The sequence below is a fragment of the Pagrus pagrus genome (genome assembly GCF_965226575.1).
Source record: "Pagrus pagrus genome assembly, chromosome: 9".
Classification (NCBI taxonomy): Eukaryota; Metazoa; Chordata; class Actinopteri; order Spariformes; family Sparidae; genus Pagrus; species Pagrus pagrus.
The window spans coordinates 8,771,139-8,790,661 of NC_140193.1; the positions used below are offsets into that span (position 1 = coordinate 8,771,139).

Sequence of the window (19,523 nt, forward strand, 5' to 3'; positions counted from 1 at the left end):
ATAAATGTGTGTGCTATTGCCACCTCCGTCTGTGTGTATATACGTGATTTTGAGTGTGTGTGTGTGCTGATTGTGCAAAAAATGACATATAAGACCCCTTTGAAATGCATACCCTTCAAATCATCAGATTAGAAATGCAGTCTGTGAGTGTGGTGGTGCGCGTGTATATGTGTGTGTGTGTGTGTGTGTGTGTGTGTGTGTGTGTGTGTGTGTGTGTGTGTGTGTGTCTGCTGCCAGCAGTGCAGTCTTTAGTGATTGGGTGATGTGGTACAGTATATTCCACTGGATTTATGGTCACCCAGAGCTGGCATTAATAATGGAGACAGGAGAAATATGGCCTTACTTGGTACAGACGGCTTGCTGAAGACCAAAACTCTTTACTTTTTCTGTTTCTCTCTTTTTATTTCTCAAATTCTGCTTTTCTCATCGCACGTGCTCCACCTACATACTATACTTAAGTGTACAATGTACATACACGCTGCTTTGATTTCAATTTTACGATCACCTTCTCCATCTAAGTGCTTGACCTCTGTGATACGAGGATGTAGTATTCGTGAATAGACGGATGTATCAATCATCTCAACCAAAGAACAGCAACATTTTATCCCTCAATGTCACATTTAATAGAAAAATAACAATGCACCTCTTAGAGAGGGGAGGAATGGGCATCGGATGTTTGGAAAGAGACAAAATGGTGAAAGACATGAACCAAAATGAATGCGAAGGAAAACTAGATTAAAATGGAGGGAGGGAGGGAGGGAGAGAGAGAGAGAGAGAGAGAGAGAGAGAGAGAGAGAGAGAGAGAGAGAGAGAGAGAGCGAGCGAGTGTGTGTTGGAAAACAGTTTTTATGTAGAGCACAAACAGCTCTCTTAACCCTGTCTGTTATAACAAAGAGCCACACACAGCTACAAGGTTTACTGCTGTCCCTTCCTAGAGTTGGGGTTCGATCCCCTGCCCGTCCACCTATAAAACACCCAAGGTAGCGCGGCTCCTTCTATTTTATAATGGCTGAAATCACATGAACAGTTTCGAGGTCACAGAGGAAAGGGGTGTATGTGCGTTATGTCTGAGATAGAGAGAGGAAAGAGGGAGGGTAAGGAGGTTTTATTCTCCCGAGCATTGCTATAAAATGACAAATACAAAGATCTGCCAAGTACGGCTCCATGGTATGGACAAAATATCTAATTTAAGAGATTTGTGGCACATTTTTAAGGCTTAACTTTATTGCACTGTAACGACATAACAAGTTTTATCCAAGCAGAAGCTGTTATTTGAAATTATTATTGGTGAAGTCAGATTTATGTGCACTACTAACTGCTACCTTCAGTAAGCAAAAGGACATTTTTTGTTGTTGCTTTGACTCTGTACTGCATCTCATGGTTTTAAAGGGGGAGGACAAAGACTATGACATGAGAGAGTACTAATTCTCAGCTTAGAGCAAAAGTGACGTCACCGCAGCCTGCTCGGAGGCGTGGCGGTCACGCTTTGGCACAAATCTGAACATGGTCCATCTCAGGTGTGGCTCGGCAGAACTCAGTGTTTTTTTCTGAACGTACTTTGACAGGAACAGATTCCTCCCAAGATTATGTTGCAGCCATCGCAGTCCCTGTTGTGCATGTTGGCTGAGGCAATCTACTGGACCAAATCCAAAACCTTTTGTGCCTATTAGTCATTTGGACACCAAATTATGCAACTATATTTGTTTGTTCACAGATGTATCAATGCTATACATCACAGCTCATCTCTACACTTTGTAGTCTGTCTACATTTTTCTATTGCTCAGCGCATCAAGTCACTGTTTTGATGACTTGCAACTTGATTTGAGACTCGAGGCCGTATACTGCAGGTGACACTGCAGTTTCTTGGGTTAGGGGAAGAGTAACTTGACTCGGTAGTTACTTGTGACTGGAACTAATTGATTTAGGTCACGTGTCTGTTCTGACGTTTGAGGCATTTTGGTCTGCCAGCGTTGATAATGGCTCTAGGAAATCAAAAATGAACTCATAGGTTCAATACCAGGTTATCACGACAAAATAACACGTCACAAGTTTAGATGGCTTCACTTAGTTGGATGGGGCTTACCACAAGATTTAACCACAAAAGGTTAACTCGTGGTCAAACTTGGGCAACACAATGAAATGATTCTTTCACAGGACACACAACTCTTGCCCGTAGACACAGAGTGAGAAATATTTGGAGAAAGTGTCTAACTTGAATTCACCCTGCACTCCTAACACAGAGATATGCAGCTAATGGCACTGTTTAATTCTGCTTCTGCAGGATGGAAAAACTGTGTTCATTGTTAGTCATGGGTCTCAGTGGGTGATACTCATGACTAATGTACCCACATACAGACAGTTCATGGCAACAAATTGTGTTATCGTTGTATAAAGGCTCTCTGTTTTTGCCCAGGTCAACACTCAGTGACAGTGTTCCAGCATGTCTGTCCTTTTTTAACTGTGTCTGAAGTTGTGGTTTTCATTTAAGATGTCAAGATCATTAAAAGGTAAGTTGTAGGAATTATGTTTCTCATTATACTGGTTAATTAAGTCATTTTTAACTGAGCTGAAAGATACCGAAGGCATATTTAAGCTCCCCTTTTCATACGAAAACATGTCAGTTTCCATGCTTCCATCACGTTGGCATGAAGGTTAAGCAAAACAATCATGAGAGGGTCAGATGCCTGAGAGTCGAATCAGTTTCGCACATGCCACGACTTCACCTTCGCAACCTTCCAATCTCCTTCTAGCTGTCCTGAAGTAACCGTTTGTCTCTGTGCGGGGCGATGTAACGTCTTAAAAGTTCTTCCATTTTCAAAACTTCTTCCTCTTCTTCCTGTGGTCGTGTCTCGCTTGAGCTGTTGGCTACACTGCTACAATGCTCCCAACGACTGTAGGAGGTCCTGATCTGTTGGTTTGTATCTGCAAGCTTTCAAAAGAAATCAGAAATAATGCCAAAATGAACGCAGAGTATGGACAGAAGGCTTGGTCCATATGCATTTGTGTATCTAACGCTGACCATAAATTAACCTTTGGGATAACGTAAGGCTTTTATTTCAATTCACAATGTTTTGCACACTGTACACATGTTGAAGGTGTCACATCAATGGATGAAAGTGAGAAAAGAAAGAAAACGAAACTTTCAAAATGGGCCAAAAACAATTAAGGTAAAAATAAGAAAGGTTATGGGAATCACACTCTGGGATTTTCCCAAATTCTATTGTGAATCATACAATAGCTGCGTCTGAATGGTGACAAGGTTAGAAAGAAAATTGGACACAGTTCAGAGGACTGCAACCTTGAACCAAAAGACAAAGAGAAATCCCAGAAACACACACACACACACACACACACACACACACGCACACAAACACATGCAAGCACGACAGTCCACATACGGCTCCGGACCGGACATAGTTCTGACAGTACAGGGAATTCAGTCTTGATCAACAGGATATGATACAAGATCCTCTCATAACCGCACATGGGCAACATTTGGAGGCGGCACAGATGAGCAATGCTGCCAGTTTTATGTCCAGGAGCGTTTTTTTTATATTCGCTGCCAATAACAACCAAACTGAAATTTATTTCATATGTTTTCTTGGTCTTGTTGAAGGCAACAGCGGCCACTGCTTTTAAATGTTGCCAAGCCATGATTATCTTCAATGGAAAGTAAAAGAAGGGACTGCTACTGAAACTACATTATCATTTCTTAGAACAAGAAAGGGTGAGGGAAAGTTTATAAAGCCATGGGCAACTTCTGTATCACTAACAATCACAAAGGCACATATTGTGTAAAAGTCCAACCAACTATCTACCAAAATATTTTCAAAAGGTTGTTGCTGGGCTAGACTCAAACACTGATTAAGTTGACTGCACAACAAACCTTTCATAGGGTAAAGACCCCTGTTCTCTTAAGTTGAACTAATCTGCATTACATTTTTGGCAGATTGATTTAGCAACAAAACGGTGAATTTATCCTGAATGACAGTAGTGAGTTTATATTTATTCAAATGGTTGTTATGGAGGGCAACAACTTAACAACTTAATGGCCAGATTTTAATCATATTACTTTGCACAAGCACTGCAGTGTGTATGCTTGCATGGCTTTATGTGACAGCAGGAGAAACTGAATATCCAATTAGTAAATAAAAACCTTCTGACTGTCTACTTTCAAAGATTCATTAGATGGAGAGAACATTATATTGAATGGATAAAATTAAAGACTGCAGGGGACAGCTGACTATACACAGTTGACGCACAGACATAACATTTAAAACTCTTCAGACATCAAAGTATACATTTTTCCAAACCCAAGAATCCCAGTTCTGAGACTTGTGATCTGCCGGCTGGCTCGCTGTGATCTTTCTGTTCGGGGTCTGTTTCTGTGTGGGTGTCTTTCCACAGTCAAAAGATATGAATATTAAATTAAATGTAAATTCCCTGTGCGCCAGGACATGAGACTGAATGTATTCTCGTGCATCAGTATATGTTAGCCCTCTGATAGACTCAAATCAAAGACCCCCGATACTGAACTATATTAATGGATACAGAAAACAGATGGAGGAATGTATATATATATATATAAAAAAAGATGCTGTTGTCAACAGTCCAATTATGTATCAATGCAACTTTGTGAGCAGATATCCTTCCTCAGTATTCAAACTGACAAACTGACAAACTGAGAACAGCACAGGTGTGCTGTATAACATAAATAAAAGCATTACACTTTGTAATGTTTGTTAGCATAAAAATGAAATGATTTACTTAATTAGGACGCTGTGCCACTGATGATTACATTTGTTTTTTGAGGATTCAACACACAGTTTTAGGAGTTGTGCATGTTAATTCAGCATTATTTGGATTAGACTACAATAATACAAATTTACGGGTATTACACAATAATAACAATATGCAATAATACATCTTTAATTATTAAAAAAAAAATGTTTTAGCTGTTAGCATAGCAATCTATGCACATTTCAACAGTTTATTGATGTAATTTAAATGCATTCTAAATTGTTTACACCCATTTATCATTTGTCATGGTTTATTACGTTGTGGTTCTGCCCCTCACCTGTGTCCTATCAGTTAATCAACCCCTTGTGTATCTAAGTCCATGTTATCTTCTCTGTCTTTGTCAGATTTTGCTTGTCTGCCTTTGTGTCTTGTGTTTGGGTCCCCTTTTTGTTTAAACAAGCAAACCAACACACATCGATATAATTGTGCAGTTATGTACAGTCAAAAAAGGTGACATTATTTGTCAATTTGTCAATTACATGCCGTTGGTCTAGTGACAATGTTTGAACAAAATGTTCCCCTCTACATCAAAATACAAACTTGAAGTTGTCCTGAGTCGACATAGCAACACACAACCATGAACTCAGTACTCTATGCCAAACAAAATACAATAATATGGTAGAAATCAATCAAAACTTTGCTCCGTGGTCAACTGGCGACACCATCACTCTACTGTAGTTTTCAAGCAGTAAAATATGAGTTGAGGATGACATGGACAGGAAGACAAGAACAAAGATAAAGGATGTGAATTAGAGGGGTTGGTAGATAAACAGATGAATCACTGTCTTGTCTTAACTTTGACTTCTATTGGTTAGAACTGGAATAAAACACCTGCCAGACAAGTTGACACATTTCTTTCTGTTTGTCAGCCAATAATTGTGGGGGTGGGTTTGACTGGGACCTTGGCAGCTAAATGCCTCTTTTTAACTTCAACTGTCAAGTGCACTATGAAAGGAGGACGTTAAGAAAAATTGACAAATAAGACAGAGAGAATGGGGATTAATAGTCTGAATATCTGTCTAATGCTGTCCAAGCCACAGGCAGGAAGTTGGACACACTCCCCAACTTCTTTTTAAAGCAGACTGTTAGCACATTTTTAAATTAGTTTATTTTATCGCCAGTCCGACAGAAAAATCCCCAATACCGATAATTGGAAAGTACTGAATATCATCCCTGATAATAGGCCAGGTCCGATAATCGGTCAACCTCTAAGCCACATGGTTCCCACATTATGACTAAAAAGCCAATGAACACACAGCAGTTGGATAAATGACCATCCGAGGAACACGTGAGGGTCAGCAGCTGGGAACATTAATCTTTCATTTCAATTTTTTGAAAATCGACACTTTCCGCAGACCTTAATCTCATTAAATAAAGTAGATGAAAAAAACATAAATCCAGAGACGAATCAAAAACGGCGCGGTCAGCCGACAGTAGCGCCACCTCAGTATGTTTTAAATCTGAGACTTCTGCGCTGTTTCATTCTGCATCACGCTACAAAATGCCATCGGTAATTAAACGTCTAACTGCAAATGAACACACATATTTAAGTCAGAGAAAGTGGAGGAAAAACTAGATGAAAGCTTTTCATTATAATTAAATCCTATAATAAAGTCTGTGTCACACCGCCCACAATAACAATTGGCTTCCATACCCTCTGTGTAGGATTGTGTGTGAATATGTGTGTGTGTGTGTGTGTGTGTGTGTGTGTGTGTGTGTGTGTGTGTGACAACAGCAACAGCGCCCTGTTGATTTAGTTCCCCCTCTCCTTAGGGAGAAAGTCTGTTGTTGTCTTCTAAAATACACACACCCACCCACAAGCACACAATGCACTCACTTGGAAACAAACTTGTGGTGTGGCTTTTGTTGCTTGATAATTGTTTTTAGGCGAACATAATTTTGCTAGCAGAGACAGCTAACCCATAACCATGAATCAATGAGATGGTAATGGAGCCATAGGGGAAAAAAACACACAGACACTCAGTATGCTGTGGCACCACTGCACGAGGAACTCTCTTTCTCTTTTTTTTTGTCTCACTCTGTCTTCCACACTTAAGTTTCCATTGCGTTCACTTTTCAGAGTCGTTCAGCAAATCCTATACAAAAAAATAAAAACGTCTTAAGGAGAAACAAACAAACCAATAAAAGTGAAATTGAATTAGTTTGCCATCGCCTCACCTCCATAACCATTACTTCCCCCCCTACCCTTCGCACAGAAAGCCAGTCAGGTAAATAATCGCCTCTGCTTTAATTAATAAATGCATCATCCTTAATGAGAGGGGCTTGTTAGGCGCTGTGGCAACTGCTACTGGTTTGTTTTTCTTTTGATTTTTTTTTCCCACGTTTTTTTTTTTTAAACTTTCAGACTTCAAACTTAATTTCCACCTCTGAAGCATGCTAATTGCTCTCCCTTCTCAGCTTTATAAACAACAGCAAAGTTTTCTCATTTGGAGGCACAGAGAGAGGGGTGTAATGCGAGGCTATCGATCGCAGGGGAAAGGAGATTGCCCTCTGGCTGGTCACAAACCAAAATGACTTTAAGATCTGAATGAAAGTAGACCAGGCATAACTTTAGTTAAACACACTGTGTGGATACAGTGATGAAAGGCCTAAGTTGCAGTATTGTGTTACGTAAAAGTGATGCAATACTACCAGAACCACAAATACATTTAAAATACTACTACGTAGGGCCGCAATTTAAGATTATTTTCATCATCAGTTTATCTGTCAGTTGTTTTCTTGATAAATCGTTTGTTCAATAAAATATGAGAAACCCAAGAGAGGCTTTGAGTTGCTACTGATGTTGAACAAATGATCTGAAAGATATACTTTTAAGCATGACAAGACATAAAAAGGCATAAAATGCTCAAAACTAAGAAGCTAGAGTCGGAGAAGACATTTTTCCCTTCCATTATCAAAAAGTTAATGTTCAATTTTGTGATGATCAGCGAATTGATTTATTGACTGATCATCTGTACAGAGTACTGTGGCATGCTGCAATCAGCACACACGTTTTTAAGCTTCAAATTGTGTCCAATCAAACACAATATTTGGCAGGCAGGAAGATCGTTGGATGAACTAAACAGCACGATCACAGAAACTCAACTGATGACTCGACAATGACTGAACAAAAGCTGGCAAAAACACTGGAAGAAGAGGGGGATGCAGTGCAGGTGTGGAGGCAAAGCAGACTAGGGAAGAGCTCAGGTAACAGGGCTGGGCTAATTAAACAGACACAAGGCAGGTGTGGAGCACAAGAGAACAGGAGGGAAAACAGAGAACTGGACCGTGACAGTACTCAATAATGTAATTCTCCTTTCACCTGTTGTAATCAAATGCCACATAAAACTCAGCACAAAGGCCCTTTTCTAAACTAAAAATACATAATGGGAGCATATTAAACCTCTTGTAACCTCTTTAATTAGTTCATTTCAGAATTGATTTTTAAATTATATCACAAGCTATTAGAGCACTGCATCGCCTGGCACCTGGCTACATTATTGAACCGCGAAGTCGAAGGTCCTGAGATGCCTTTTCAGCTATTCCTCACAGTGGAAGCTAAAGACCAGCTGTGACCAGGGTCCTTTTCTGCCTTTATGCCCCAGAACGATCTGCTTGAGAGGATCTCACTTTTATCAGACAGCTCAGTGTAATTTTAGTTAATTCTACTCCAGTTTCAGGTTCCAGATTTATTACAGATTATTGCTGTAAATCCTTCAAAAATAACCATATATAGGAAACTCTGATATCACAGCAGACTAACAAAGAAACAGACCACCAACATTTCATATGATGGACGTCAGAATACTAATGTTTGTAGTGAGTGGCTGCACCTGTTGGCACAAAACGCTGTGGTTTTTGTAACTATGCAGATCACTTATTTAATCCATGCATTGTTGCATTTACTTTCCTGCAAGCCACACTGAATACTACTATACTAGCTGCACCTCCTGATGAAAGTGCAAACACTGTTTTCCCATATGCAACACTAAATTGTTAATGCACATTAATGTAACACAAACATAAAGCCAAGCTAAGTGTCATCCAAACACATAAAAGCCCCGAGGTGGATTTTTCACTACTTAATAAAGAACACAATCATTTGTTTATTTCTCCTTCTAACTGCAGCGTGATGAGGTTTGACAGTATCCTGGTACAAAGACTGACTGAAGATCACGCTGCAGTGGTGAAACTGTGATGTGCTGCAATAAACCTGTCCATTTGTCATAGCAGATTAATTTTAGCTCCATCACGAAGAACTCATTTTGGTTGCTCAGGGTGATTTTCTTTCTTCATCAAAAAGCCACGGAAGCTTAAATGTCATGGTGCTGAGAAGAGGCAGGGTGAAATTCAGGAGGCACCTGACTTTACAGCAGCAAAATTTGGAAGCGAGACTTAAAGAGACCAAAGACAAACTGTACTTGATGATACCTTTACTGCCTCCCTGAAAGGGTACTGACTGGGATTTGTTGTTGCTAATGGTTTCAGAAAGGGAAGAACAATCAAAAGTTGTTATGTGGCTATATAAGGAGTCTGAAGTCGTCGGTATTACTGTGAATCAGCACAGAGCTGATGTCAACTATCAGTCTACATTTTAAAATAAGTTCCCAGCTGAATGCTTCAGCGCTGATTTGCCGTGAAGCTCCAGAAATGTTTTGTTGACTTATCCTATCCTGCTGCTCACTACACTCTCTGCTGTAGCTATCTTTGCTTGTAACTATAAGTTAGGTCAGTTCGCAATGTGGCCAGATAAGTGGAATGGAGTCTGCCTGGACCACAACATCAGGTCACGGAGGAAACAGGGCTCGGTAGCCTCCCAGTAAACACAGCCTGGACACTGGACTTGGACTGGAAACAGTCACCAAGACCAACAGAGACCAATCTGATGACAGGAAATACATTATGGAGTTTATAAATAGCGTTTCAGACGAAGGGACGAGGAAAACGGCAGATGGAGTGAGAGAGAGAGATCATTCATGACCAGCGTGGGGAAAACAGCTGGAATATTTTACAATATATTAAAACTTTATTTTGGCCAAACCAGAGATGGTTATTGTGGAAACAGTGGAAAGACAAACAAAGATGGTTTTGGTGTTTTAGTTCGGTAAAAAACTAGAATTCAGAAGGTGTACGGTTGTAATTTTGTTTATAGAGAAAAATATATGTATGACATTTTGAGAGTTTATTTTGTTTATTTAATAGACTTAAAAAGCTAAGACAGCTTGTGAAACATGTCGCCTGGCAACGCTATCGCCTCTTGAGATACGAAGTGGTGGTACGAGACAAGACGAGTTGGGGCTAACTGGGCCTTATGTTACAAATTGCTCCTTAAGAAACCTGGAATAAATCACTAGGCCGATGCCAAGCTGTTAACATTTAAAATTATTTTATACAACTGCTCTGCTGACAATGTAACCCATAAAAACTAGTACAGTAGATTTTAGCATTGATGTACTGTATGAAGAGCTAAAAGACAAAGAAAAACAAAACATGGCAGCAAGGAAGAAGAAACATAAGAGACGGGGCGAAGTAACGGCACTGTCAGAGTTAAAAAAAATAAAATCTGTAACCAGAGATGTACTTACAATAGCATGACTGAGATTTGCCTAGCAACGACAGCAAACAAAGTCATAGCAGGGTGACACCTGGTACCAGCGTGGGAGGTGATTTCTTCTGAGCACATTGATAATTTACCCGTCATTACAGCATCACAGATGTGTTTCTGAACTTCTTCCAGCGTGACTCAGCCAGCCTGAGCTCAGAAGTGGATCTGTGAGGACGTGATTGTGATTCTGCGATTGGAAAAAAAACAGTACCTGCAGGATGACAAGTGAGTAAAATCTCTACTTATCTCCTCTGTGTGTCATCCTCAGTGAAAAGTGGATCGTATCAAGTCCTATCAGCTCAGTACCTACAGGAGCCATTCACGTCAAAGAGCACCTGGCGACTGACAACTAAAGGGCCTTGATCACGAGACGAACGCAGAAAAAGCAGCGATCGCTCTGATAGTTGATAGGGAGAAAGAAACCTCACATACACACATACACATTGCACAGAGACGCTGGCATGCACACTTGGTTTACTTGAGAGACTGAACAGCGTGTATGTGTGTGTATGTGTGTGTGTGTGTGTGTGTGTGTGTGTGCGTCTGAGCTTCTCACCCTGTGAGTGTCGTTTTCATGTCCTCTGCGTCGTGGGTCCAGTTCTTCATAAGGCGGCACGATTCCTTCTCTCCTTGCCTGCTGATATTCTCTTCTCAGCTGCTGGATCCTGTCAATACTGCCACACACGCACGCACACACACACACACACACACACAGGAAAGCAGGCACACAAATGCAAACAAGCACCCACATACACACAGAGGAAGAAAAGCAAAAGTACACACAGATTAGATTTGAGATTGAGAAATAGGTATTTAGATCATGACAGCAGCGTGGGTAGTTGGATTGACCACAGCAGCCCCTAGATACTGATAAACGTGCTTTATGTGGATGGCGATCTTGATGTTATTTAGTTTCTACATATGAGAAACAGGTGATACTAACTAGCTAGAATAATCAATCAAGAGCTGCATTTTATCACCACAGACCAGTATCAGACAGGGGTTCATTGTATAGAAAGAAAAAAGTAGAACATTGTTCACTTCTTAGGACAGTTTGCATTTAATCATGTGGGGATTGTAGAGAGACCCAACAGCATTAATTGGGACATGTCTACTTTTCCATGAATTTCTCCACTTGCACCAACAAAGAACTGCATTCATGATAGTTCTCTTCTGGCATGAGCTCCTTATCAGCCACAACATCTGCTATAACCCAGGTTGCATTGCTTACAATATGTCAGCACAGTAAGAGACATGTGAAGTAATTTGTCCAATCAGCACAGCCCTCTAGTTTGCTACATCAATCTTTTAGCTTGTTCACATAGCGCGGATCTGCTAGCTAATGAAGTTATGTGAAGTTTCGAAACAGGAGTAAGAGTGTGATCTCTAAAAGTAGACTGTGGACGCCTTCAAGATTGATCAAGATGTAAAACAATCTGAGCACTTTGACTGACATCAATGATGAGCCAGCCAGTAAAAGCCATCTGTTTATTCAAATAGCATTTTTTTCCCTGACAGACGCCTGCAGAAGTTTGACTGCAGAGATAATGACTAGTAAGGCCCACCTGTGTACCCACACGCATGTGTGTGTATGTGAACGCATACCACACGCACAAAGATCAATCTCTTGATCCTTCTGACTGCCTGCATCTATATCGGTTTTTCCATATTTTCTTTTTTTTTTCTGTTTGCAAAAGGCAAGAAAACAAAAACATCAATCATATGAATATTCTTTCTCTGTCAACAAAATGTGCAGCATATCAACACTGAACCCTGGGAACCCTTGTGAGTCATGCACATACACACACGTAAACACACCCACACGTAATGGAAATATGGAAGTCATATTATACACATGCAGTATGTATCCATATGCACCATTAGAAATGCAATGTGCAATTTCATGAACCAAGTTGATGGAAGAAGGGAAAACACATCGATGCACCATCAGGCGATTAATGAAAAGCCAGAAACATATCAACACACTCCGAGGCAGTCTGTGAACGCAACTATGCTTGTTTTCTACTCGTCTTTGTTCCGCTTCCCCAATCAAAAACACATTTTTAAGTAACTGAAAACCCTAGCACTGTACTAACCTTAATTAAAAAATGATCTTAGCTCAATTGTGTGCTTAACCCACCAACTCCAAAATAGAACAAAACGTAATGAGCAAGTGCACCCGATCTTCTACTGGTGTGTGTGCCATTAGCAGAGTTCATCTCTGACTGGAGAAAAACACAAATATGTCCACATATGTCTGGCAATCAGAGACAGAGGCATTCATTAGTGATGATGGTGGAGTAGGAAAAAACAGAACCAGGCCCCGACCACACACAGACTTGTTACTACAGGCGCCGGCGTGTTAAAAGCAAGGGGGGACTGGCGGGACTCTTATGGTGCATTCATGTGCTGTTGAAATTATCAGAATAAAGTTTTTCAAACTGGGAAAATTCTCATCAATGTCCTCACAATTTGGACCAAAACACAGAAAGTCGATGTTAAGAAACTTTTACCAAAATCATGTATTGTACACTCATTCAAATACTGTAAACAGGTGTCAACTTGTCGTTTAAACGCTCTGGGCGATTACATGCAAAACAACTTCCTTTCAGCTTCCATGTTGCTCCCATATTCCTAAACAACGCACATGAACACACATGAGACCATCTGATGAGCACCTGAATGCAACTTTACAGCTACTGTACATACCAGAAGCATGCTTATAAAGGCTTAGCAACATGCTAGACATTAATGCAGAACAATTAGGTTGCTAAAAGATAAGTAAGCAAGCTCACAGAGGGAAGTAGGTGTTTGTATCCATTTCAAAAGGTACAGTTTTAATTAAATTTTTGAGTAATTTAATTTTTTACTAGAATTATAACTATCACAGAAAAGGACTGACTATAATGTTCCAACCTAAATAATTCTGACAAAATGATAAGCCTACTATCCTGAGAACAAACCCCTGATCAAAAAACAAATCTAAATGTAGTTAGATCTCTGCCTTTAAAATATTTTTTTTTCAAAATGCAGACTCGGGGTTTCTAATTCTCTATATTTTTTCTTCACCCATTTTCTTAATTTGCTCTCACCCTTTCATTTTCTTTCCTCTCTTTAAAAGCATAAATCCGGAGTGCTGTGTGAATTACTATAATAGCTCCAGTGCTGAACACACACTATGGCAGATCTCACATCTCAAATCACGTCTGCTGCATCTGCACTACCTGCACACAACGTAATTCACTTTAGCGTCCTACTTTTTGTTAAAATGTTTAACTTCTTTAAATCTGTTCATTTATTTTAAGCTCTACTGTTAATTTGTGATTGTTAATATTTATTTATTCATTCTCTCTTATCATTTAAACTCCACTGGAGCCATGGGAGTGAAAGTGTAGACTGAGAGAAGCTATTTATGTAGAGTATAGAGAAATGCATTGTGAAACACAATCTAGTCTCAAGTGTGTGTGTGTGTGTGTCTGTGTGAGTGTATTTGTACACGCCGAGCCTAGCAGAGTAGCTGTGTCAGCAGCAACACACAACACCTCCTGTGCTAAGAGTAGATTTGGAGTAGAGTGAAATCAGATGCTAAATGCATTTCATGGCTGAGAAAAACAGTCTCCAATGTTCCATTACATTGTTTTTTCACTCTGTTGAAGTCACGTGTCTCAATTGCAATTAACTTTCCTTAAATTATCTTTATTAGTTTTATTGACGTGACATTACATTTGATCATTTTAAACTAAATCCAAAATGTCTGCCGTTTGTTGTTCCGATCAGAAAGTATCATCACGTTCACCCACACCTTTTTCATCGTGATTGGGACTACAGCATCCCAGAATACAGAAGGCAGAGAAATACCTTAGGCAAGCTGGCAGCTCATCACAAGAGTATCAAAGACAGAAATAAACACTCACATTTATGGACAATCGATTTACATCCCACATCTTCCCTTTGCTCCAGCTCTCACCCTCTGAAGAGTTACACTGAAGAGTAACCTCACAAATACAAAAGCGACTGGTAAATCCTCTTCCTGCTGCTCTTAACACACATCTATCAACAGCGTTGGGCAAGTTACTTCTAAAATGTAATATATCAGACAGTACATGACTAGTTACTCATCGAAAGTATTACGTTTCTTTTCTTACTTTCACCAAAATAACTGCTGTGGATGACTGGGCATTTAACAATGGAACATGGTAATATTGTTTTGTGACTATAACCTTGGATTTCCCTGATTTCTATTGACTATTACACCTTTCACCATCATTCAAAACTTTTTTGTTGATCAACACTTTCCTTAAGTTTTGCGTTCAGCTAACAACTGTAAAAAGACGCCTCTCGCTGCAAAAACTGCCCTCTGTCTGACCAGAGCTGACCAGCCTTCCAAACTGGGAGCGCTTGCATTACTCCAGGGGCTGTCCTGGGGTGAAACCTTAATGGAGAACGGTGGGGACACTTTCATGTTGTAGGCAGGAAAATAAAGAAAACAAACACACCCAACAACACTGGGCAGTAAGAATAGAAAATATGTCTCCTGTAGGAAGAAGTTATGTTTTTGAGTAACCTGGATTAATTTTATGAAAAAACCCTTTTTTGATTCTTTTGATCAGTGGACCCGTACGGACTTAAGGAATATAAATTATCAAAGAATAGACACAAATAAGACTTCAAGACTACTTCAAAGGTAGTCACTGCTTTTATCTGCCTCTCTTGTTTACCATGCTAAAAAATCTGAATGAATTATTCAATGGTTCTTCTGGTTTCCGTTAAACAAACTGAACGACTGAATTGTGGAAAAATCCAACCGATCGAACCGTGTATAGCTTGTTCATATTTACAAAAGTTAAACATTTATACCGTTGGGGGTCTCTGAGGTGGTAACATGTTACCGGACTTATAGAAATGGATTGCATTACTTCTTTATTGCTTTAAGTATTATCTTACTGTTACGTGTTACTTTTGTAGAGTTACTCCCAATACCATTTATTAGCAACAGGTTTCACATCAAGAGCTTCTCAAAACACCACTAAAATTCCCATTAAACTGGATGTCTCTCATAACACTTGTTGTCAATGGTTTTAATGTCATTTCTGTTCCACTGTTGGATTCTTACGAGTCATGAGTGTCATCCCACACTCTTTAATTGGGCCACTTTGGATACGTTTTTAATTAGTGGAGGGGTTAAATGTGAGAAATGGAACAAAAGCTTGAGGTTTTGTTCAAACAGAACTTGAGGTGATTTTTTTTAAACTGGCGTGATTGCATTTAAAGTCAATGGAATCACATGGGAGGGTTCAAAAATACTGTACGTGCAACTCAGCAAAAAATTTGCACTTATCCTGAAGCCGTTGTTGGATGATGGTCAAATGTATTCAACTTTATTCTGTTCGTCTGCAGGCTCTGCTCTGCTCTGTGCTTTTTTTTTGCTGTGCTGTTTTATGTTTATGCATCACAGTAGAAATGATTTGTGTCACAAAGAGCTCCAGATGATACACACTTCACACTCACAGACACACACACACACCACATCACCCTGTGCTCCGTTTTATTGACAGGGGGCCCGGGAGGACAGGGTGGTAAAATGTACACAGCATTCATTACGCATGCACACACACAAGCAAACGCACACACAAGTAAACACACACACAAAGGATACTTTATACGATTTACGACCACACATAAAAGGAAGAGGGTGGGCTCGAGAAGAAATAAACATGATAAACAAAGACATAAGGCAACACTCACACTTACATACACACAGTTATGCAAATATTTCCATGACCACAGACTGAGGAAGTCATTGATTAGCTTTAGAAAAAACAAGTGAGCCACAAAAATCAGCAGACTTGTATGACTTCACTTTTTAACGAGTTTGTGGTCATTAAACACCAATGGGATTGGTTCACAAAGCAAAGCACTGTTCATAGCTTGCGCATGATGACACGAGTCTGCACCAAAAACATGTTTGCAGCTGAAATCTTTATTTCTTTAATCACATAAACTGGCAATACAAACGTTTTATGCTTCAACGGATCATTATGAAGTAAATGTTGATTGCACAATGTCATGGATGTAGAATAATGAAACCATCTGCGTCCACATTGGTTCCCTATAAACCTCGCTATCACTATACAATTTTGTCTGCCACTGAGCACACAGTCACTCGGGAAAAGGAAGGTTGACTGGCAATCCATTTCTCTTATAGACTAAATTATTCAATAAACTCACATTTTGTCCTGTGTTGTTGTTATTTGCAACAGCGGCACCGACAGTAATACCACTTAGAAACACTACAGGGGAAAAGTTGTCTGTTGACACTATAAATAAGTCATATATATATATATAGCTTAAGGCGAGTGTTGGTAAGTTATTCTAGGAGAGTTTTTTTGTTACATTTGTCGAAAATCTCTCAACATCCTGACAGCAATCAATAAATAAAACGCTCTGAAAAATAAGAGAAATAAAATACAGTAACTGGCTCTTGCAGGTCTCTAATAAACCCATCCAATTGTTTCATTCTGCCTGTATGACCAGAGTCTTCCAGAAGGCCTGGTGGATGTATTGCTAATGCTATTAGTGAGTTAGTGGCGCAAGATCGGCAAAGAAAGTGTAGCCAAAATACAATATGCTAGCTCGACAGTGGTAAGTTCTAACAACAGGCATGTCGGTTGTTTACATTCATTGTGATAATGTTCTGTGTTTTCTTACATGTGAGTGAGTTGGATATGTTTAACAATTAGAATGATGCCCAGCACTCACAGTCCACAGCATCTGCGCCTGTTGTTAGCAGCTTGCTAACCCAGTAGCACAAAGCACACAGCCCCATAACCCATCAGAGAGCCCCGTTGGCTGTAATACGGTCCTGTAGCGGCTAACGTTAACATAAAGCACACAGCCCCTAAGCCAAAGAACAGGGTTAGGGTTAGGCAGCAACAGCCTCTTTCAGTTAGCACAATGCACACAGCCTTAGAGCCAAGCTAACCCAGTTAGCACAAAGCACACACCTAAAACAGTAAGGAGCAAGTGCTGTGCTGGGTAGCCTTTTCAGACTGAGGTACGTTCATGACAGCTATCTTGCTTGTGTTAATATGATTGCGGCTTTTTGGCATTTGGGAGTTGTTTATTTATGCATTTATTAGATCAAAGGAGCTAAGAGAGCTTGTTGATCTTAGCAAACTACCTGCTAACACATCTCCCTGCTGGCCAGCGAGAGCGACAAGGCAGTCGGTGTTGTTGGGGAGGGGGTGGGATTTTTCCGATTGCATACTTTCAAATTTCAGCTTGGTTTCTACAATCGTACCCTCCCCACTATAAGAGTTTTAAAATAAAAGCACGGGTCTGAGCTTCAGTACAGCTCTTTCTTTCTCTTTCTCTCTCCTACACACACGCACACACACACAAAAGCCCAGGGAGATCAATCTCTTGCTCTCGCTCTGTCACACCAATAATAATTCCATAAATGTTTAAAATCAGAATCGGAATCTCGGCACAGCTGTTAATAATGCTTCTATTAATAATTAAGACTCCTGTTCCATTAATAACATGCTGAGAGACGCCCTAAAATATATCACTGTCCACAGTACAGCTTATAAATATTTACAAGTCTGGTTATAAAAGGTGCAATTTCTTAAAGTTACACCTTTAAAATGCGTTTTCTGGCTTGCTTTTAATCAGTTTTGGGATGTTTGTGTAAGCCATCCAAAAGTCGGTCTCCGCTGTTGACACGTAATCATAGATCATGTATATTTAACATTACGGTGTTTCCCGCAGACTGGCTGTGTACTGGTGGCGGGAGGAGGGGGATTGTTGGTATTTGACAAAGTGAGAATGAGACTCATAAGTCAACTACCTTTTTCAGAAAGGTATAAGAGCGTTAAGAGTTTGCCTACATTAACGTAACATAGTGTTGCTTTAATTGTCTACCTTAATGCAAGCACACAGGTTTGCCTCTCCTTACTGTTTTCTCTCTACAAGCAACGTTATCCATTTTCATTTTATAGTCACCCCAAGAAACACTTCGCGTTTAAAGATTGAAGCCTTTCACCTGTGATTCCATTGTCATAAGCCACATATATTTGGGCAGTCGTTAATATACCTGGGCCCACGTAAAGTCTATTAGGGGCAAACACTGATTCATTTTAATGACATGATGTGAGATCTGTCAAACATAATTCATTCAGTAAAAATATGCTACGCCTTGTTATAAATTGCTTTAAAGATACTTTATTTAATTAAACTTTAATGTCCACATTAAGTGTAAACACTTTGAAAAGGCATTATCAGCCTAGTGCACTTTAAAATAGACTTAGTAACAACATCAATAATTAAAAACCACGCTATAAAGAAAGAAAAATAGGTAAAGATGAAGATGAAGAGACGGACACAACAGAAAAAAGGTCAGACAAAGACAGAAGAAAAGAACAGGTGAAGCGAATGTTTTTAGTGCCCTCCAACAGGTGATTTTGAGCTGAAGTCTTCATAAATCTGACACAAAATGGCCAAAGGACTATAGTGTAGTCTGCCACACATGCTGCAACACACACAATTAGGTAACATAGACTATAAATAAGCTCACAGATAGACACATGCAGGGATAGACAAACACACAGGTGACGGATGGTCTCCTCTCAGCTCAGTCTGATATATCGCATGTTGGCAAATGTGTACTGTAGAAAATGAGACACTACACAAAACAATGTATAAGAACCTGAGAAAAACCCTTGTTGTAAGATCGTGTCCTGAAGTAAAATTGTACATTGTGTGTATGAGGGACACAGAGTGAGTGTCAGTCTTGCATTTTTGCAAGAAAAGGACAAGAAAAGGATAAAATTGCCAGCGACTAGCAGAGCTGTTGACCTTCTGAAAAAAAAAACTCAGGTAGTAAAGTTGTATTTCCTTTCATTAGCGCAAACACAAAGTCAAGATAGCCATCTGGAAAAATCAATAAAAGCTTGAAAACATGAACTGCAATTGATTTAGAAGCTTAAGAGATGGTACACACTGTATATAAATGGCTCCTTCACCCTCTTCAAGGAAAGTAGGAAATGTGTGACTTTGCATCCTGCTGATGCTGATCAATACAGCAAAAAGCTGTTCTTTTGAGCTGTAAAATGTCAGC

General features: G+C 39.7%; 1 protein-coding gene across 4 annotated transcripts in view; it reads right to left on the bottom strand.

The window, feature by feature from the left end:
• Positions 1-19,523, bottom strand: part of pard3bb (par-3 family cell polarity regulator beta b) — a 215,895-nt gene that overhangs the window by 50,589 nt on the left and 145,783 nt on the right. For all 4 annotated transcript variants that reach the window (XM_084361221.1, XM_084361220.1, XM_084361222.1 and 1 more), the window contains exon 22: positions 10,962-11,079. In XM_084361221.1, the coding sequence (XP_084217347.1) occupies positions 10,962-11,079 (118 nt within the window). The remainder of the gene's footprint in view (positions 1-10,961; positions 11,080-19,523) is intronic.